The sequence below is a fragment of the Bombus vosnesenskii genome, unplaced genomic scaffold (genome assembly GCF_011952255.1).
Source record: "Bombus vosnesenskii isolate JDL3184/JDL3185 unplaced genomic scaffold, Bvos_JDL3184-5_v1.1 scf7180000013417, whole genome shotgun sequence".
Lineage (NCBI taxonomy): Eukaryota > Metazoa > Arthropoda > Insecta > Hymenoptera > Apidae > Bombus > Bombus vosnesenskii.
Genome location: NW_022883036.1, coordinates 371,034 through 392,009, shown reverse-complemented (window position 1 = coordinate 392,009; position 20,976 = coordinate 371,034). Strand labels below are relative to the sequence as shown.

Sequence of the window (20,976 nt, the reverse complement as noted above, 5' to 3'; positions counted from 1 at the left end):
TATCGTCAAGTTCAAGGATGCCTCCGAGGTCTAGGTTCACTAAAGACAGCCGCGCTCTGCTGCATGAAAGAAAGAGATTCTTCTCTTTCAGTTCCACTCTCGTATCTAAGGATTCGAGCAGCGATGCCTCGAGCAGATACGCACATTGTTTTAAAAGTGCATGGTACATTGCCTCGCTATGTACGTATTAAACGATGAAACGTGTTTCGGTAAAGGCAAGGCCGCGGTAAGAATTCTTTTCCAAGATGTTTGCTAGAATTTTTCTAAAAGTCACGATTCCAAGTATTACGGTTAAAAACGGTGTAGAAATTTATTCGAAATGCCTCTGCATCGAATCAAATGTAAATTCGTTTGAAACCGAAGTTCAATATCGATCTAGAAGAAAAAAACAGACTTTTTAATTTCTAAAAGTTCGCAAAACAAGGAATTAAGTTCAAACGTTTGGTGTATCGAAAAATAATTGAGACATCTCGATACATTGCATTTAACTTTAAATTCCACGACTATGATTTCTATAGTGGTGGAAACATCGAAAGCACGCGTGTCAATCTAGGAGAAAAAGCCAATCTGGTTGCCACGGCATCGTAAACAAGCCACGCTTGGTGCGATTCCAACGCATGAACTATGCCTTTGCCCTTAAAAGCTCCTGGCAACAATGCTCTCGCCTTGGCCCAAGAAGCAGGATCTCTGCGGAGGATCGTAGAGGCGCCAATGGCGGTGATGTAGGTGGATCTGAATGCACCATAGAAAGAGGGAGGTAAATAGTGAAAGGAGAAAAGAGAGAAAACTAGTGGACGATCTGCGAGGTTAGGCGCAGTCGCGGTGCAAAGTCACTGCACTCCTATGCCCCGTTGCGCACCGCTGAGAGAGCTCCACGCGAGCAGCCGTATTGCCGCGAGAGTACAGCCGGTTTGCTGGCTCGAGGTATTTTTCATTGACAATGAGAGAAAATAGGATATACATACCCCGTCCGCTAATACCGACGGGGTAAAAAGTTCGCTCGAACTATTATTAGAACCGTACTTAAATAAGATTATGTGGATTGTAGGGACAGGTATGCACGCTGACGGCACACTATCTTCTGCCGCGCTATGCAACTCGGCAGATAACTCTGCGAGTAACGCCGTAACGAATCGACTTAATATCGCCTCGAAGCACACCAATAACTGCCCCGCGATCTATCGATTTCTCTTCGATACACAGTTTGACTTCGGTTTCGCTTTATCGAGAGACAGAACGGAGCGGAGCGGAGCGGAGCGGAGCGAGCGAACGAGCGAGCGATCGAGCGAATATACGAACGAAATGGATGATCCGGGATCGTATTCTCAAGCATCGAGCAGCATCTGTGCGCGTTAGCGCAAAGATTTCGTAGAATTTTCCCGATGTCGAGCAATGGTACGTTGGTCTGTGCCCTATCCTACATCGAAAAACCGTAAGCTCCTCACGATATTCCGCGCATCTAGCCTCAAGTGCTTCTTCGAACGCGGAAGCTTCTTGCGGGGGAGTGCACATGCAGAACCACGTCGTACAGCCGGTCGGCCGCTCAGCCGGCCTCCTCGGAAGGTCGTGCCATTCAGCGGCCGTTCACCCATCATCCCTTTCTTTTTCTGCTCTTCCCCTTCTTCTTTTTCCTCTACCTATCTCGGGCATAGCCAATACCCACTATTGTTACTATACATATCACCGGCGAAGCATATAGTCTATCAGGGTGGAAAACGGACCCTATACTTTCGACCAACCGGCACAAAAATTCTACCAGAACGTAACCTATCGATACCATGATTTTTCGTTGTAACCGCAACGAATGATACCGAGATTCGCAAGTACGTTAAAACCGATTGAAAATCGAAGAGATAGAAACGAAGGTAAGGTATGTAGGGTGACTGTCAGTTGATACGATTAGCGTCTTAACTCGCTGATACTTGGCATATCAGCAAATGGTCTCAGCTCGGACATTCACCTCCCGCCCATTTGTTCTGCTGTATCCTCTTATCTTCCTAATACATCCTCATAACCGGTCCTTAGAATACGTTGATCGTTCAAGCGAACGCCTTAGGTGACGAATTAGCGGCTATGAAAAATTACGATCGCGCTAATGAATTTGTATCACCGGCGTTAAACCGAAAATATTACCGCTTACTAACTGGTAATACGGTACTCCGTATTTACCAGTTTCTTTAACACATTGTTCGTAATGGAAAGGAAACCAGGAGGAAAACGCATATGAAGCGATTAACGAGAGAAAATGTATTGTATGGTGACACGGTCGGAGGGATTCAAAGGATTTTCTCACGCAACGTGACATTAAGACGGATTCTTTCTCGACTATTACGCTTGGAGCGATTTCTCTTCTTAATCGCGATGTATGTCCTCCAATCTACGTCCTTGAGCAGAAGAACGGCCGATCGATACTACGCAATCCTCGATAACCTCTTTGATTAGAAGAATTCAACAAGAAAGAGCCAGACGGCGCCAGCCTTGCCGGAGAAAAAGCGATCGTGTGAGGCGTTCTAATGCTCGAATACCAACAAGCTTATGTATTTCTAGATGGTAGAATCGTTGAGTTCGTTCGATCGATGTTGACAGTTATACGAATACCTACGATCGCGTGGATCGTTGGATCGATTAAAACATTTTGTCGACGCAACTTGCATCGTAAAAATATCGAATCCCGATCGAAGAAATACACTAATACGCTGATACTGCTCCCATTTATTTCCCGGCGTCTAACTTTTATTCGCGGTTCTGCAATTAAATCGCGTATTATCGAGAATAAGCAAACGTGTGTGTGCGAATACTTTTGAACGATAGTATACGTCGAAAATGCAGTACGAAGCAGCGGTATGTGAATGGAATTTCTAAACGAACCCCGGATTTTAGTTGACCAACGGCCGTCGTTAAACATACCAGTTAGCGTAAGTTCGCTCTCATTAGGCGAGAAAAACTTTGTACGTGTATTTTTAAGATTTCAGAAGCCGTTAACATCGTTGTAATTAAAGCAATTATCGATAGACACCAAGTTTTTAGCGCATGATGGACACAAATTGCGGAGACGAGAATACTAGCAGATGGGTATTGCAACTATTATGTCGTGAGAAACTATGCGATTAATTTCCTGCTGCGCAAGTTGCTGGCGTTACCGACATACCTAAGTTACAGTAGCAAGAACCACGTAAAAGCGTACACATCCTCGATGATGTTCCGTCAGAGACGAATCAGAGAAACATCCGATTTTCAAACTTCCGCCAGTGGATAATCCATCTGATTAAAAAATGACAAATTGTAGTATTTACATTGCTGAAAATTACTATGTAATCTACTACGAGATTTTTATCGACGAGAAAGACAATCGTGCCTATCTTTAATTGTTTTCTTCTCCACTTGGTTTACCGCTTTATATGCGTCGATAGCACGTTGAAACTCATCGTTCCCATCAGAACGATTCTCATCGCTTACACCATCAAGGTCGACTGGTGGTGTTTATAGCAGAAAGATGGATAGTTACTCGAAGCTATTTAAGCAGTGCATTAGCTGCAATCGAGGTTTCATTAAAAGCATCGGATTATGCCTCGAATCAATGGATCGGCGTAATGGAATCGAAAAAAACGAATAGTGGAATAAGAGACGTACGATGAAAAAGGACGACCATGTGTTAATAACGATATAAGAGGAACGAGTTTGCGTGGCAGTACGATTCGATGAAGATGGTGCGTAGGTATGGTAGCACACACAGGACCAAACAACGGCTCTTTAAATAGGTACGTTTAACCTCGAAACCATTGGAAAAATAATGCAATTTTCAAGCCTGAAAGCTATATATTATCGTTTGAATTAAATTCACTGGATAATAGCCGCATGCAATCTATAAACTAATAAATCATTATGCTTTTTAGATCATCGAGCAACCAAACCTCCTGGATCACTGTGCTATGCTTGTGTTTTCTACCTTGTATTTATTATATTTTTGTTATGCTGTTCGCCGTAGTTATGGTTGAATCGCGCTGGAATGTAGGGAGTTTAAGACTTGCTTAGCGAAGATTTGCAATAGGTAACACCCGCGCGTTCTCCCTCTCTTGGTAACTTCGCAATAATCCCTTCTGCCAAAGAGTTGCCAGCTGCAGTCGTCCGTATCTTGTCTGCAGTCGCCGCGCACACTTGGGAACACCATGGCGTGTCGGGAATGCGGAAAGGACGAGTTTCTTCTACTTTTGTTGCACGTATCTACCTGGTAACCTGAGACACGGTGATGCGGTGGCTCTTCGAAAACCGCGTTCGCTTCTAGAATCTTTGAGACCAGGATTGTATTTGTCCTTATCAGATCCAAAGACTTCCTTGTTTAGGCAACGCTAGTTAAGTCGCTTATACACAACTACAACAAACGAGTAAATTCGAGACTCGCGAAACGAAACCAACGGACTTGTTATAATTAGAGCATCACCGTTATATCTATGCGCATATGCGATAATAACGTCGATAGAGTATAAGACGGAACAAGCATGTTCATATAGTAAACGTTCAAATTAGGTTGGTGCAAATGAAATGTCCTTTTATTAAATGAAACTTTAACCGTACTTTCTTAAACATTATACATATATTTCGAAAACTTTATACATATATTTGATCGAAGCCATTTTTACGATGATTCAATGCACTTTCTCGATGATTGTTTTTTTTTTTTTTTTTTGATAAGAACAAAGTAGTGTACGAAAGATAATATTTGATACTTTCGATCATCGCTTGTTAAGAAGACGTACGAGGCGAATTTATTTTATCACACGAATCGGTATGTTGCGGGCATACTTCGGACGAAATATTTTCGTGTCCAAGAGCAAGAGTCTGCGAAGAGTTAAGGATGTCATTTTGTTTTCTCAATAATTTTTTAGTATCTTATTACCTCTCCAAGTTTAATAGCTTCCTTTAAACAAGGTATAGCTGCTTTAAGAAGCTCGCATTCGTAATCGCTCAAAGGTGGAATACCCAAATATCTCTGAATTCCATTAGGACCTAATTCCAAGGGAGCAGCGAAATATGTCAGTTGTGGTATCATGCATGATCTGACATATGCATATTCCACCACGTTTCTTTCGTGTCGTAAGGCTAAATAATTCAATAACGAAATGTGAATTTTTGATCTAATTATGAAAAATATTGCGTATTTGATGTACACTCCTGTCCGTAGAACAGGAAACACTTGCCAATTTTCATCATGAGATGAAAAACAACCATAACCGTGTGATAAAGAATGGCTTTGAAAAACTTGGTAAATAAAAGCTTGTTTCCGATAATAATGAATAATTAATAATGGCAATAGTAATTACAACGCTCATTTATATCTATTGTTAGATAAACTAAGAATTCTGTAATTTACGGACGGTAGTGTAACAATACCTTTACAAAGAGACATGCAAAATCTTGCAGCCGCAAAAGACAGAGTTAAGAATGTTTTCTCTTTAACTTTGCTCGATGTCAGTAACTCTTCGTTGGGTATTCTTACAGCCTGTGTCAATCTGCTAGCCTCTATCTAATTAATTAATGGACTAATCGATTACTCGGTGATAATCAGAAAGGCACTGTGAAACGTTTAGTGAAATTTTTACAACCTGAGATAATTCGGTGGAAGGTTTTGCTTGAGAGAAAAGTGGAATACACGTTTTCGGGCAACCTCCGCCAATTACAGGTACTATCATACATTCTGGTTCAACACCCATAAATTTTGCGGCGAAGGTATTCGCTCTAAGACAATTATAATTAATTACACCGAAAAGACGATTGTACTCGTAAATTCCAGCCTTTTTGTACATTTCCATTGCCAAAGGTATTAAACTATTTATCGGATTCATTACGACTGCGACCATAGCCTAAAGTAAAAAAGGCCAAAGATATTCGCCATAGAAGTCGACATTGAAATTGATGCCTTGCAGGTCGGACCTTAAAAAGGTTTACAAAGCTAAATTTGGTCGGAAATAAAATAGACAAGGCACGAAAAGGAACACATCATCGACATCGCTATAAAGGAAATGGTATGTAGATGACCAAAGACAAATATCCTTGTCCTTGTCTGAAATCGTCACGAAGAATGTCGAAAACAACCTGCTTGTAATCGATGAAGCTGTGAGGGCGTTAAAAGCCGAGGTCAGCTACTACATATAAAAAAGACAGCGGCCAACCATCTAGAAAACATGGTATTGTGCCATTATACGAATCCATAACGCATCTTTATTGTCTCAGTTATAAGCCTAAATACCCTATAAAACATCCATTTATTACTGAAATAAAATGCTACAAAATTTTACTGCAAAGTAAATGTGTTCTATACCAAAACAATTAATAACTTTTTCATTACTCTTTTATACCTGTATTAAGAAACATTTATTATACGTCGTTATGTGCTTCGTTTAAAAAAGAAAAGAAAAAGGTCTGTTTTGAAAGGTGTAGGAAAATTTGTATGTGTGACTATATTTTTCACGAGTAAAATATCTAAGAGATACTCTTTCATAATAAAAAGAACATAATCATTAATCGGCCTAGTTCGTTACCTGAGGTGAAAATTTAATAACGTTCGGCAGTAGATCTGATAGCCTATCTGCATTAGATTTCAAGACTTCGTGTTGGTTCTCTTTGATCCTGTCATCTGCTACGATCATTACTATTTTCGCTCCTTCGAGCGTGTGCTCGAGACTCGTTTCAGGACAATTACACGTACTAACCTTGCACCTCGTGTCGATATAATTCAAATCCAGCGCAAGACCATAAACGCATTTATTATCGAAAATTGCCAGTTCATCGATCAGAGGTGACTGTTTCAGAAACAGTGAAAGACTATTCCCTGTAGCGTGACAACGTAATCAGTATGTAAAATATACAGTAGAAAAAGGAAGGGAATGTAACCTAAATTACCAGTCTTGCTAGCAGCACCCAAAATAGCTACTTTCATAGATTTCGAAGAGAAGGCATCAATTTGTGTACTAGTAATTTGAAAAGCATTCTTTTCAGTCAGAGGATAAAAATATCTGCCGTGAGAAATACGCGATGTCAAATTTCGAAAAGTACGAATCGTTATAGGTGAAAACATTGTCGTTGAATTTTATAAAGGCCTACTGAACGAGATAAAGTTCTCATTTCCTTAAATGAAAGTTAGCTGACTTATGTTGACTAAAGTGGTCGTGGTGCCATCTTTTGTATTTGCTTTAACTATTATACGATGATACCGTAGGAAACTTTTCTTCGAATAATAATTCATGTTCATTTTACTTTCATATACATATGTATAGACCCTAGAATTTTTCCCACCATTTCTGCCTATTCATCTGTATTATTATTAGATTTTTCATTATAATAACACATGAGACATGGAATATAATAATCTTCAGGGAGACCGCAAGCGACAAAACGATCTCGTTCATCTGGAATACCATTTTCTGTCAAAGTTAAATCGATATTCAAATCCTTCCCTTCAAACTTCCACGTATAAGATTTTCCATTTTCGTTATAAATAAGAGCACGTTCTTGAATACGCCTAATGGAATCTTCCTCACAGACCTTTGCGAAATTCTTTCATTAACACGTCGATTGTAAACACGTTTTATTACAATAAAATAAAGATCCGTTTCTTTGAACGATAAACATCTAGTATTCTACCATTATAATGACTTGTACTCCGACGAGGACATTTAAAATTCTACATGGACGTGCATTTTTGGTTAAGTATCCTTTTTTATATTTTTCATCGAGCCACCAAGGACATTTATCTAAGGGTCGCCAAGTATTGCAAGGTACTACGGAAGGTGTTACATCCGGAATCGGACCATGAGGACAATATGGTACCAATACTCCCGTAACAGGATGTATGTAATGTTTAATGTCATTTTTTTCGTGATCAAACCAATGACTTATATCTTTACCAGCATAAGCTAATATTGGTTTGATCTCCCTTTTATTCGCCCAAATTTTACAAAGATCAGTCAAATCATACACTACGTCATGATACGAAATCCAGCAATCAATTTCTGTATTATGAACAGCAATTTCTGTCGGTAGAAAATACTTGACTGCCTTGGATACGTCATCTGTAAAATCTTTACTAGTTCTGCAAATATCTTTTTCCTCCAACAAACAAGATTGACTTACAAATGACATTTTACAAAATCTGTCATATCCTTTATTACGTTTTCTCCCTTTTACTGAAATTTGTCGTGGGTGATTTTCATTTGAATGTACTATATAATATAAATAAATAAATAAATATGTATACATACATACATGTGCTTTAAAGCAATGTTAAGCAACTATGTCGAAACATTTTAAATCAAGAAAACATTCGCGCGATAAGATAATTTTTTTATTTTAACACGTCAAATATGACTGCTGCAGTTTTGAGATAGTCAAGAGTATTGAATTAACATTCAGTCATAAACATCATAGAGACAGATCACAATTAACCTTGTGATATATTTACAAGTATGCTTTATTATATAAATATATAAAAAACAATAAACACATATAATCCTTAAACATGCCCAAAAAATGCTGCTCAATAAATGTCAGAATTTACTATCTTCATGTTCGTCCTATTCCACGAAAAAACTAGACGGATTATAGGCAAGCTTGATAATTAGAGAAACAGTTGTCGAAGAAAAAATATTAAATGGTGGAGTGTCAGCAGGTACGCAAAGTAGCAATCATCGTTCACCATATAAGATGATATTTTTTCAAAAATTGATCGACTAATGTAATAAGTATTGAATTTTGCTAGGAACTTTTAGATTATACTGTTGGTTTCCTACGTTACTTTCAAGCTGAAGGCAGTCACTGCATTGTAACTATTGCAGGCGATTGAATGGCTGCCTCGTCCAAAGAGTGCACATTCTGTTTTGCTGTAATTAATTTTACGTTAGTTGGTGATTTGGGCGTGAAATATTCTGTGCCTCGTATAATTTGGTAAGTCTTTTGATGCATTTTACTGGTCTCTAAAAAGATGATACATGTAGTAGATATGCTATTATAGTACTCTCGTTTCTAAGAAACGTGCTCATAAAATTTACGGCCGGTTATTTATTTTTTGTTGAACGTCATATTTAATGGTTCTTTTCAAAACATCATTTAGGTCATTCGTTAAATAATATAAAATATGCACGTATATATTTTCAAATAAATTTCCCATATGAATCAAATATCTATAATGTACAGTAGTTGTCAGAGCTTATACTGGGTTGTGACATACTATAATAGCATTTACATGCAGCGATATCTTTAGATATTATTTGTAACAGGGTTGTTTATATATCTTTTCCATCTGTTAAAATGAGAAGCTTATAACATCAGTCTCATATAATAAAAAAACTTTATATTTGTAATTGTAGTGTGTAATCCAATTTTGCTCATCTGTTTTCAATAACATGAAAATGATACAGTAATTAATAAACAATGAACTTGAGGTAGTATGCACCTTAGAATTATTTCCTAATAAACTGCTGATCTAACTTCAAATGATAATATAAAAGATCATTTTTTTAAATTATTTTCTTTATTATTGACTACAATCATATAATTTTCCTCTGCCACAACATTTTTTTAATTTTAACAAATGGAAAAATTTTTCTTTATCCTGTTCTTTGTTACATTATAGCAGCTAAGTTTGAGTATACTTTCAGGAAAGCTAAAAATAGATTTATGTGTTATTTTATTATTTGTTTACTTATATTTGATTTTTCATTGAATTTGTCATATCCTTATAGGATTATTCAAATCACCGCAATAGCAATAGCAATAGCAATACAAGAAATTTTGAAATGGAAAAAAGCGCGGACGGATTATTGTTTCGCGCAGAGAGAAATAATGGAGCTAACGAAGCAACATTGGGCATGGCATGTGTCGATGAAAAAGTGGCCATTCTGGATGCAGGGGCACAATATGGTAAAGTGATAGATCGAAAAATTCGTGAATTAAATGTGCACAGTGAAATTCTGCCCCTGGATACATCTGCATTCACTCTCCAAGAAAAGGGTTATAAGTAAGATCACAAATCAACTGTTTTTATATTAGAAACCGGGTATTTATATATATACATATGTATATATGAACATACAAACACTAATTATATTTTGAATATAAATTTTTAGAGCTATCATAATTTCTGGAGGGCCAAGTTCAGTATATGCAGAAGATGCACCTAAATATGATGCAGACATCTTCAGAATAGGAATTCCAGTACTAGGTATTTGTTATGGAATGCAAATGATGAATAAAGAATTTGGTGGTACAGTAATAAGTAAAGAAGGCAGAGAAGATGGTCAGTTTCCCATTGAAATAGACTCCAAGTGCCTATTATTTAAGTAAGTGAGTCGAAACAAATGATCCATTCCGTGCTTTTACCTTTAAATGTAAGATATTTAAAAAATGAATAATTTGTCAGGGGCTTGGAGAAAGAGCAAATGGTACTGTTAACACATGGAGACAGTATAGATAGGGTGGCTGATAGCTTTCATATCACTGGGAGATCATCAAACTTTATAGCAGGAATAGCAAGTGATAAAATGAATTTGTATGGAGTACAATTTCATCCAGAAGTAGATCTTACACCTAATGGAAAAACAATGTTACACAATTTTTTGTTTGGTATTGCTGGCCTCACTGGTAATTATACGCTGCGAGGTCGGGAGGCACAGTGTATCCAGTATATCAAAGATACAGTTGGCAACAAAAAAGTTTTGGTAAGATACAGGTTTATATAATCAGCATTTAGGTAATTTTATTAGAAATTTACTAGAATTCGTATTCCTTGAAAAGATTCGTAAAATTGTTGAAAATATTTGAGAAACGTAGTATAATGTATGATAAAATGTGATTGTCAATTAAAATAGAAAAAAACAATCATAGTTATTAGTGAGTGGCGGTGTGGATTCTACGGTATGTGCAGCATTATTACATAAAGCTTTAAATAAGGAACAAGTCATAGCTTTGCATATCAATAATGGCTTTATGCGGAAAGGAGAGACACAATTTGTGGAACAAAGTTTAGCACAATTGGGAATTCGATTAAGAGTCGTCAATGCCGGTCGCTGCTTCATGCAAGGGACTACATCAGTACCCTTGGATAACGTTACTCCAGTAACCAATGCAAATACTATAAACAACAAAGGAATATGTGGAACAGCAACTAGCCCAAGAACTAGATTAACTAAAATGTTGTGTGCGACAACCAACCCAGAAGAGAAACGAAAAATCATAGGAGATGTTTTTGTGAGAGTAGCCAATGAAGCAATGGCAGAGATGGGTTTGAAGCCAGAAGAAGTGTTTCTTGGACAAGGCACTCTCAGGCCTGACCTTATAGAAAGTGCGAGTGCATTAGCTAGTGGTAAATTAATAGTCGTAAATGCATTGTTCTTTCATATCTGTTAGAAGCAACAAATTTACATAAAATATAAACACTTCTATCAGGTAAAGCAGATGCGATAAAAACGCATCACAATGACAGTGAACTCGTTAGAGCACTAAGAGCACAAGGTCATATAGTAGAACCTTTAAAAGATTTTCATAAGGATGAAGTAAGACAATTAGGATGTGATCTTGGATTACCAGCATCATTAGTTGCTCGTCATCCGTATCCCGGTCCCGGACTTGCTGTACGCATTCTATGTGCAGATGAACCTTATATGGATAAGGATTTTTCAGAAACACAGGTATTTTCGTTTACAGTATCGATAAAATGAATGATAAATAACACCTTCTCCATAAAAAACCCATAAAATAACAAATTAATAATTTGATCCAAGGTGATAGTTAAAATAATGGCCGAATACGAACAAATGCTGCAAAAGAAACACGGATTACTAAATCGTGTAGAAGGTGCGACTAGTGAATCTGAACGCCAATATTTACGACAGCTTTCAAGTTACCGACATATTTCTGCAACACTCTTGCCTATACGCAGTGTAGGAGTACAGGTATAATGTTCATCACTAATAATCTGATTAATAAATCCTCCTGACTGATTACAAGGATTAAAACATCTACTGTACAATGTAGGGAGATCGAAGAAGTTACAGCTATGTAGTAGGATTATCTAGCGAAGAAAATTTGTCCGAGGGTATAGATTGGAAGGATCTATTGTTCCTCGCAAAACTAATTCCGCGAGTATGTCATAATGTAAATCGTGTGTGCTTCATTTTTGGTCCTCACCTACATCATTCTGTAACGGATATCACACCAACTCATCTTACATCGAATGTGATAGCTACGCTTCGACAAGCAGATCACGTAGCAAACTTAGTATTAGCTACTAATGGTTGTATGGGAGCAATCAGTCAAATGCCAGTAGTTTTAATTCCCATACATTTCGATCGCGACGCTGCTTCTCGAATACCCTCATGCCAACGTTCAGTTGTTCTTAGGCCATTCGTTACTAATGATTTTATGACTGGCACACCAGCTATTCCTGGGAAGGAATTGCCATTACATGTAAGTTTGATACATATGTGTGTATACATATTCGATATAATAGATATAAGCATAAGAAATCAATACTTCTTTTTTTCCATAGGTGGTGAAGAAATTGGTGACCGAAATATCTTCAATACCCGGTATCTCGCGTGTTTTATACGACTTAACATCTAAACCGCCAGGAACTACCGAATGGGAGTAGTAAACGCTCATCTCTAACTCACCCCTTTCTATTTTTTCACCTTCCCAGCGCGTAACAACTACAAAGTAAAAAATATATTTAAAAATATATATATATATATATTACAAAAATACGTACGAATTCGAAGTTTATGACTTCTTACCGATTTATATGAAACCTTTGAGCATAGTTCTTTCAGAAAAAAATATGTTCTCGATTGTAAATTAATATGTTACCTAAAGAATACTGATACTGTGTTCAATGAAATTGAAGGTAAGTATCATGTTTGCTTGTAAATAGGTTTCTTATTAACCTCATTGTAAAAATATTAATTTATTAAATTTCGAAAAATTTACATTACATCACTGTTACATTGCAAAAGGTTGCATTTGATTGGTGGTACCATGAGGTTACTGTTATATTCAATTTGCATATAATGTTGAACGTATTTTACTGTTTTCCTATATGTCCCATGCCAAATGCAATTTCCAGTTTTTGTCATACATCTAAAAATACGAACATAAATAAGTTAATGTATTATCTTTAATATCATTTTTATTTATCATAACTGAGTAAAATAATATCTATTCCCTGAATCCTCTGTGTTATATTACTCAATATCCACCTATTACAAGGGTGTGCGTATGAAATTTGCATAATAGATTACCTATGCATGGTTTTCAATAATACATGTAAATCTTCGATGCGCCTTTTCTCCGGGAGCATGCTAAGAAATGTCACAAGCGATAAAAAGTCTACTTCATTCACGATTTTAGAATTAGTGATCCACGTTTGTATTTGTATTTTTACCTGCAACCGTGTATTTTATACTTGCATTAATTCTACAAGATTTATGTTTAAACGGGTAACATGATGACTAGCCGGATTATCAAGCATGCATATCGAGCACTCGGTCCTTCATAAGTGACTTGCTTGAAATTAAATACCATCTGATCGCTTTAACATTTTTTAATCTATCCGACAAAATGTATCAAAGAAAGAAAATAATCTATAATAATAAATAACAGCTACCTGTTTCAGAGGTAGATTAAGTAAACGATTTACGAGGTCAATTAAAATATCTTGATGTTGGTTCGCGCTGTCATTATCTTCTGAGATAGTACGATTATGAGAAAGAATAGCCTCCGTATCATCCGTAGTAATTCGATCATTCACAGATGTTTTTTCCACGGGAGGCATTATGAATTTTGCAATACCAGTATTAGTTTTACTCTTCGATATCTGTTCAAGTTCATTTACGTTTTTCAATGCTTTGTTTAATGTTTGTCCGTTCTTTTTTTTATTTTTAGAATGTGTCACTTTGCCATTTTTATTGCTATTTTTATTTTTGGAATTAGGTTCCCCTTTTTTAATCTGTTTCGTATTTTCGTTATTTTTTACCGATCCATTACTATTCATCCCATCCTTTCTTTTTTTCGAATTGTATTCTGCATTTTTAACAGTGCAATACATTCGAACATCGCGTCTTAGATCTTCCGATAATGCAGCTAAAAACTCTGGATCCACTTGTGAATAAGATATATTTTGCTCATCGCATTTAATTTCTGTAGAAGTTGCTGCTTTACTGGTTGAAGATTTACTATTTTTATTGGTATTCGCATTCGTTTGATTTTGATTTTTGTTAGCACTGTATTCATTAAGAATTTCATTTCGTATATCTTCAGGTAGTTCTATTAAAACAGACATGTCGATCTCTTGAATAGGTGGCATTTCCACCTTTGGCCTGGAAATGCCAGGTTTTGTTTCTTTAAAAAAATTCTCCTGATGCATTTGCACACTTTTCTGTGGCTGTGTTTTGTTCGTATTTTGTACGCTAACAGTACCTCCATCTTTATTATCATCTGATAATCCTTTACTTTTCGGAAGTTCGGAAAAGACTGATTCGTTGATACCGGATGGAACGTGCAATTTTTGCTCATTATTAACGTCGTTAGAATCTACTGCGACAACATCCGAATGTGTTAAGGGTTGAACTTCGTTGCCTTTATTTGTTTCAATTTGCCTTTTATTTGTTTGTTGAACTGTGCTACTTGGTTTATTTTTAATGAAATTTAATAAAGTCGTACCACGGGATTTATTTTTTAATATTTCTAGTTTAGATATTTGTATACCGATGCCCCTTGCATCTTCAGGCACTTTTTGCATTTGATTCCAAAGTATAATAACTTCCCTAAAGTAAACACGAATAAATTATTCTATCGCTTTACGCAGAAATATTAAAACGATTTTTTACTTACTTTGTTATAATATCGACATCGCTAATGGGAGAGATAAGATTTTTTGATCTCGTTACGTAATCGCATAAACCATGTCCCATAAATTTTTCAGTTTCTTTAGGTGCTTCTTTTGCTCTAATTAAAAGTTTTAAGGTGATGCATCTACCTTTTGCGTTAATTTTATTTAATCGATTACATACTTCGCGACATAACTTTTTTAAAAAGTCTATTGCATCATCGTTGTTTTCAAACCTTATTCCATAATTTACCTCTGCCGAAACAGATTTTCTAACATGTTCTAGATTAAGCTTTGAATGATCTACACCGCGACACATATTATATAATATATCACCCGTTTTTTTGCCAAATTCTTTCTGTAACGTCGCCAATGAGATTGCTTGCAACTCTGCACATGTTCGTACATTAAGATTGTTTAATTTATGTGTTGTTGTCCACCCAACCCCTAATTTAAATAATTAAGATTATTAAACAAATTTAGAATATACATAACATTATCAATTAACTGAATTAACCCCCAAAATATCCTACCTGGCAAGTCTTGCACATTGAAGGTGCTAACACAATCATTAATATGTTCCTGTTGTATATAAAACTGACCATCTGGCTTTGCTTTTCTTGTTGCTAATCTTGCCAATAATTTATTACTTCCAAACCCTGTTGATACAGGACAACCAGTTTTCTCTTTTATTTCCTGTCGAATTATAGTTGCAAATTCCATTGGTGTTAAAGAAGATTCTTCCAATATTTTTGTACAGTCTGCATACATTTCATCACAACTAACTGCTTCAATATCTAATGTGTATGATGCTACAATATCGTACAACATGTAGGAAACTTCTGTATAGCCTTCAAAATTATATGGTACTGGTTTTAAATTAGGACATATTTTTAATGCCTCTCCTAAGAACATGCCATTTTTTACGCCAGCTTTCCTTGCTTCATAAGAGCAAGATGCTATTTCTGATAATGAACCGTGTTCTCCATCCTTATTGCCTTTTGCATGTGTTACTGCAATTGGTAAGCCTCTCAACTCTGGCCTATCTCTAAGACCAACTGAGACAAAGAAGCAATCCATATCTATGTGCATTATAATACAATCTTGACTATCTATCATCTTGTTTTCCTCTTGTAAATCATTTGGGACAATATTAAATTCTAATTGAGAACCAAATAATGATCTATTCAATCTAATATTTTTTAACCTAATAAGACCTGGAAATTCTCCATTATTTTTATCTCTCAGTTCATTAACATACTCTTTAAATGTTGCTCCCATTGTTGCAATGTGATGTAATCGTGAATTATTATAAAATTCTGATATGAATTCTGAATTTTTTGTTGAATGAGTATCTCTTGAACTCATTGGTAATACAGGATTGAAGGTATTTTCTTGTATAGAAGTATGTTTTATTGTTTCAGTTCTACTATTACCAATTTTTAAACTATTTACTTCATTATTTCTTTGTACATTATGTGTTTGAAAAGTATCATTTGTTTTATTTCCTGTATTTTGTATTGCACACTTTAATTGTAGTTGTACATCTGTACAATGAGAATAAAGCAAATACTTTTGAAAATTTAAAATTCTACCAGCCTTTATACTATCCATAATCCATTCAGATTTACATATAGGTATTGGGTTTTGACTTTTCCTATATAACATTATTTTTGAATATGGCAAATTAGATGCAATAATATGAGTTGTTGCTTTTGGCCTCATATAGTGGTGATATGTGCCCCCATGTTGCATCATTAAATGACGAAGTTCATCTGCAGTTGGATTAGTGTAACCATTTACAAAAATTGCTATTCCTTCAAATATATTAGATGTTTTAATTTCATTGTCTGCTTCATTGTGAAATTGTTCTTCTAATTTCGCTTGCTTTGCAGCCATGTATCCACCCTAAAATTATCCCATTATTCTATTCCTCATTTAATTTGTTTACTTTTATTAAAAAGCTCTAAGTGTCTTTTACATACCCAATCTTCAAATCCATCTTCCCCCCAAGCTTTGCTTTTCCTTTTTCTTGACATTATAACAAATTTTATATCATATAACACGAGTATGAAATTCTTTAAAATGAAACTATCATATAATTATCGTATTCCATATGTATATACATCGACTTTTTATATTTGATAAAAATATTCATTCCCATATAACCTTATGCAAATAAAATACCTTGTGGAACATTCTGAACATAATTTAAATACACGAACCAACCATTTAAATAGCATTGACAATATAATGTTATATAGAACAGAAATTATTCATATTAATTAGTTTTCGATTTTATACGTAACATTGCAAGCTTTGCGATAAATATAATACGTAACGATAAATCACTTCACGCTGTCTACATATTAACCACTTGTATTAAACGCTCGATTCAAACGATTCTTCTGGGGAGAGTTATTAGATAATTTATTTATCTTTCATTGAAGACCACATTAATATACACAAAAATAACTTTTCTCGTTTATTAAACAATTATATATACAATTTAAGTAGTATATATATACATGAAAAACTGATAGTAACTATATATTCGTTACTTAATATTTATACATCCCAATGTCTCATTCATAGTTTCAAATTTTATGAAATTGTTATATTTATTGTAAACAATTTATAATTTCGTAATATTAAGTTTTTATACATATGTGTAAATATAAAGTCATAAAATATACAGTTTTTTAATAAAAACAAATAAAAAAATAAAAATGATATAAAACGATACTTTATATGCGAAGAATGTTAGTAGAATGTATTGTTTTCATAAAGTAATAAGATTTGTTTATCGATGTAAACACGTGTATGATTTGTTACGTATGTATGTACTATAACCTAATCTTTGACGAACTAGGTGAGGTTCGCATAAGTTATGAAGGTATCCAACATTTAAAATATAAAATTAATAATTATTGTGCGTGCATTACGTACGAGATACATGTATAATGTCTATCAAATATTAATACACAAACAAAAGCTATATTGAAAGAGTGAACATTCAGTCTAAGCATATAACTTGGAAAAGGTTAAATATAAAACGAAATATAGACAAAAATGCTGCTTAGACATTTTGAAAATTCACTGCATGCTTGTGTATTAAAGTGTGTCAGATGTTCTGTAAAAATCACGCATTTGTTCTACAAAAACAAATGTCAAGACAGTATGTGGACCTAGACGGGCGTAATAAGGAAAGAAACCTTTCCACAATGAAAATATTCCTTCATTTCGGCACACCTGAATTATAACATCTACTGCACCTTTAAATTCTGGTCTACCATCCACAATTTTCATATTTTGAATCCTGCAAGTCATTAATAATGCAAAGTGTGAAAGCGTTTTCATTAACTGTTTCACTAATTTACATTTTTTGAAACTTTACCTTGTTTTAGCAATATCAACTGGCATAGAGGCAGCAGTAGTTACTAAACCTGATATCATAGAACTTACAAAATGTAATGTAATATTGTTTTCAAAATATCCTATCCAAATATATAAAAAAACATTATCCCAGTGTTAATCATTTGATTCTTACTTATTTACATGTTTACAAACCAGTGTTAAGTAACATTTCTTTAGATTGAGAATATGATGCCAATTGAGCTGCATTTACAACCATAGCCCTTCCCATTGTTGGAATAGTACCTCTCCACAATGCTAAAAAGCCCTCCTCTTTGACTATTCGAACTAATGCATTAAATGCATTTTTATAATTGCGTCTCTCAGCTAAAAATACATCATTGCTAAGAATTGGAAAACCTCTGTTCAATATTCAACTAGCAATGAGCGTACCAATAGGTAGTCTACCATCGGCAGTCATTCTAATTAAGGCAACTTCAGCTGGAGTACCGACAAATGCTCCTACACAACCAGCAGTACAACCTATCAATACTTTCATTATAAAATTTGGTTGGCTGTCTTTTCTAAACAAATATCACAAGAAATATTAAATGACTGTATTTGGTACATGATACCTTTTTTTACATTGGCTATGTTCTCAATATACATGTACTCACGAAATTAATTGTGACAGCCATTCATATGTACCAAGTCTTGTAGTTGTATATGAAGCTTGACGCAATAAACCAGCAGATAAGCCTGCATATAAAGCTAAAGCACCCTCATTTTTTAAGATAGAAGATATTACATTTATCGTTGACGTCTTAGTACCACTTAGTTGCATTCGATTTTTTATTAAATCTAATGGTTGAACAACACATGTTGCAGCCATTCTAAAATAAAGTAATCAATTAAATTTAGCTTTCTAATCATTGATAGTAAAATGGCCATGAATCTATTCTTATATAGGAAGATATGAAAGCTAATACAGACTCTTATGTAAGTTGTAATATCTATTTTAAAATATCATCAGATACGAATATTTCGTGAAAATATATACAAATATGTTAAATTTTTTTTTGATAGCTAAAATTAATACTTGAATTAAAGCAAGTGTTTAGACAATTGTCTTTTGCTTGAATTTCCTAGAATGTCTATGTACAATGTATATTGTGTTCTTAATCAAATGAATGAATTAAGATGATAAAAATAACAAACCCTGCTGTTCCCCCAAAAAGGAAGTTTATTGAAGTTGGCACTGTCTTTTGATTACTCATTTTAACAATATTGTATGACACTTATATTGACAATTAAAAGGTAATTTTTAAATTAGATGTTGCCTAAAATGTTGTAGACGCAAACGTGATATTTATAAAATTTTAAAAGCAGAAAAATAAGCACCAGCTCAATATAGACTTGTTGTGAGCACTTAAATGATCTAAATGGAAGATTATCAAATATCCCAGAAATTCCATCCTTCGCTTACCCTTTCCCATACCAACCCATACTGAGTTATCAATTTTTTGCATTTTAGCGACATCTCGTAGCACAAAGTTACTTGTGATATGTACCACACTTGATAAAGAATTTTGATAAACTCAACTATCACTGAATTAGAGCGATAATAACGACTGTGATAACGATGATGATAAAATAATACCGATAATGCAGAATTATTTTACGTAAAAATTGTTAATTATTAGTTTAATAATGATAGTTTAATTTTATAAAATTTTATTGTTTAAATTGCATATTCAAAAAATTTTTGAATGTCGACTATCGATAATAACACTCATCCATACATATATATGTACATACTTATATATGTATTAAGAGAGTGAGAGAGGGGAGACGGTTACTTCAGATGTAAAGAGATAATAAAATCATGAAAAGAAGATAATCTTAAAATTTATTAAGACGTGTATAAAAATGAATAATATAATTTAGATATTACGTAATTTTTAATTTGTTACATTTTATTATAAACGAACAAAAATATTCCATTGGTTCAAATTTAAATGAATTTAAATTAAATTTTTAGTATTTCTTATTTTGTCTCATTAATTATTATGAAGTGGTCTTTCTATATTTAAATTTATCATCAAACGAATCTATATATATACCCATACAGAATTTCTAGAAACACGATAGTTAATTTGTAATACTGTCTCACTCTCTTTATTTTGGTGTAAAAGAAAGTAATAGAAAATAACAGAAAGCTCACCATTCGTGGAGATCTTCTTATTGCAGGAAGTGACCATAAGAGACGTAGATCCCAAATAGCTGTCATAGAGGAAAAGATATAGTTTAATAAATTATTAATATTATATGTGAGAACCTGTCATTTGAAAGACGAGTGAAGAACGGAGAATGGAAATTGTATTTAAAAATAGAAGAGAGAAAATTATGAAGCAGAAAAATTTGTTGGCATAGGCACGCCAAATTTCGAGAATTTTCGCATAATAGCAATGAAATTATATTTAAATATTTTTCAACATTACATTGAATATTTGAAAAAACTTACCACAATCACCTCGTTTCCATGTACTGCATGTTTTCTTCACATTTTCGAACACTATGTATTTCAAATTCGCAAAATTTTTAAACAATTTGTTAAGAAATTTACGGAGAAGAAAAAGTCACGTACCGAGTTAGTAACTGAAAATGTGAGGTCATGTGAACACTACGTGTGACATTTAAAAAGTCGTGCAAAAATATGAAAATGTAGGGAACACTTCGATGGAAAAGAT

At 34.4% G+C, this 20,976-nt stretch overlaps 5 protein-coding genes and 1 long non-coding RNA gene across 7 annotated transcripts; 2 read left to right on the top strand and 4 right to left on the bottom strand.

The window, feature by feature from the left end:
* The first annotated feature begins 2,564 nt into the window (after window positions 1-2,564).
* LOC117237965 lies at window positions 2,565-4,672 on the top strand. Its single transcript, XR_004494090.1, has 2 exons — window positions 2,565-2,841; window positions 2,966-4,672. It is a non-coding gene; the product is annotated as an uncharacterized LOC117237965 (long non-coding RNA).
* A 68-nt stretch (window positions 4,673-4,740) lies between these two features.
* On the bottom strand, window positions 4,741-7,246 carry LOC117237951 (probable malate dehydrogenase, mitochondrial). Its single transcript, XM_033502405.1, has 6 exons — window positions 6,898-7,246; window positions 6,537-6,826; window positions 5,601-5,858; window positions 5,389-5,521; window positions 4,895-5,097; window positions 4,741-4,836 (listed from the first exon to the last, which is right to left on the bottom strand). Exons 1-6 carry the CDS (start codon window positions 7,070-7,072, stop codon window positions 4,741-4,743), a joined length of 1,155 nt encoding a protein of 384 aa, XP_033358296.1. The 5' UTR covers window positions 7,073-7,246.
* A 53-nt stretch (window positions 7,247-7,299) lies between these two features.
* Window positions 7,300-8,147, bottom strand: LOC117237950 (cytochrome b5 domain-containing protein 1). Its single transcript, XM_033502404.1, has 2 exons — window positions 7,639-8,147; window positions 7,300-7,551 (listed from the first exon to the last, which is right to left on the bottom strand). The coding sequence occupies exons 1-2, from the start codon at window positions 8,134-8,136 to the stop codon at window positions 7,300-7,302; spliced, it is 750 nt and encodes a 249-aa protein (XP_033358295.1). The 5' UTR covers window positions 8,137-8,147.
* Window positions 8,148-9,788: 1,641 nt separating this feature from the next.
* LOC117237941 (GMP synthase [glutamine-hydrolyzing]) lies at window positions 9,789-12,771 on the top strand. Its single transcript, XM_033502392.1, has 8 exons — window positions 9,789-10,009; window positions 10,119-10,331; window positions 10,412-10,709; window positions 10,876-11,353; window positions 11,437-11,678; window positions 11,772-11,942; window positions 12,025-12,456; window positions 12,539-12,771. The coding sequence occupies exons 1-8, from the start codon at window positions 9,789-9,791 to the stop codon at window positions 12,638-12,640; spliced, it is 2,157 nt and encodes a 718-aa protein (XP_033358283.1). The 3' UTR covers window positions 12,641-12,771.
* A 161-nt stretch (window positions 12,772-12,932) lies between these two features.
* On the bottom strand, window positions 12,933-17,501 carry LOC117237940 (DNA repair protein REV1). 2 transcript variants are annotated; one of them, XM_033502390.1, is made up of 6 exons: window positions 16,858-16,911; window positions 15,406-16,780; window positions 14,878-15,319; window positions 13,652-14,810; window positions 13,287-13,429; window positions 12,933-13,125 (listed from the first exon to the last, which is right to left on the bottom strand). In XM_033502390.1, exons 1-6 carry the CDS (start codon window positions 16,909-16,911, stop codon window positions 12,972-12,974), a joined length of 3,327 nt encoding a protein of 1,108 aa, XP_033358281.1. In that variant the 3' UTR covers window positions 12,933-12,971. The 2 variants fall into 2 exon arrangements, with proteins under 2 accessions (XP_033358281.1, XP_033358282.1); XM_033502391.1 differs by lacking the exon at window positions 13,287-13,429 and having other exon boundaries at window positions 12,940-13,125; window positions 16,858-17,501.
* Window positions 17,502-17,625: 124 nt separating this feature from the next.
* LOC117237942 (mitochondrial 2-oxoglutarate/malate carrier protein-like) lies at window positions 17,626-19,523 on the bottom strand. The gene is made up of 6 exons (XM_033502393.1): window positions 19,445-19,523; window positions 18,904-19,119; window positions 18,680-18,810; window positions 18,443-18,613; window positions 18,270-18,369; window positions 17,626-18,191 (listed from the first exon to the last, which is right to left on the bottom strand). Exons 1-6 carry the CDS (start codon window positions 19,501-19,503, stop codon window positions 17,987-17,989), a joined length of 882 nt encoding a protein of 293 aa, XP_033358284.1. The 5' UTR covers window positions 19,504-19,523; the 3' UTR covers window positions 17,626-17,986.
* Between the last annotated feature and the right edge of the window lie 1,453 nt (window positions 19,524-20,976).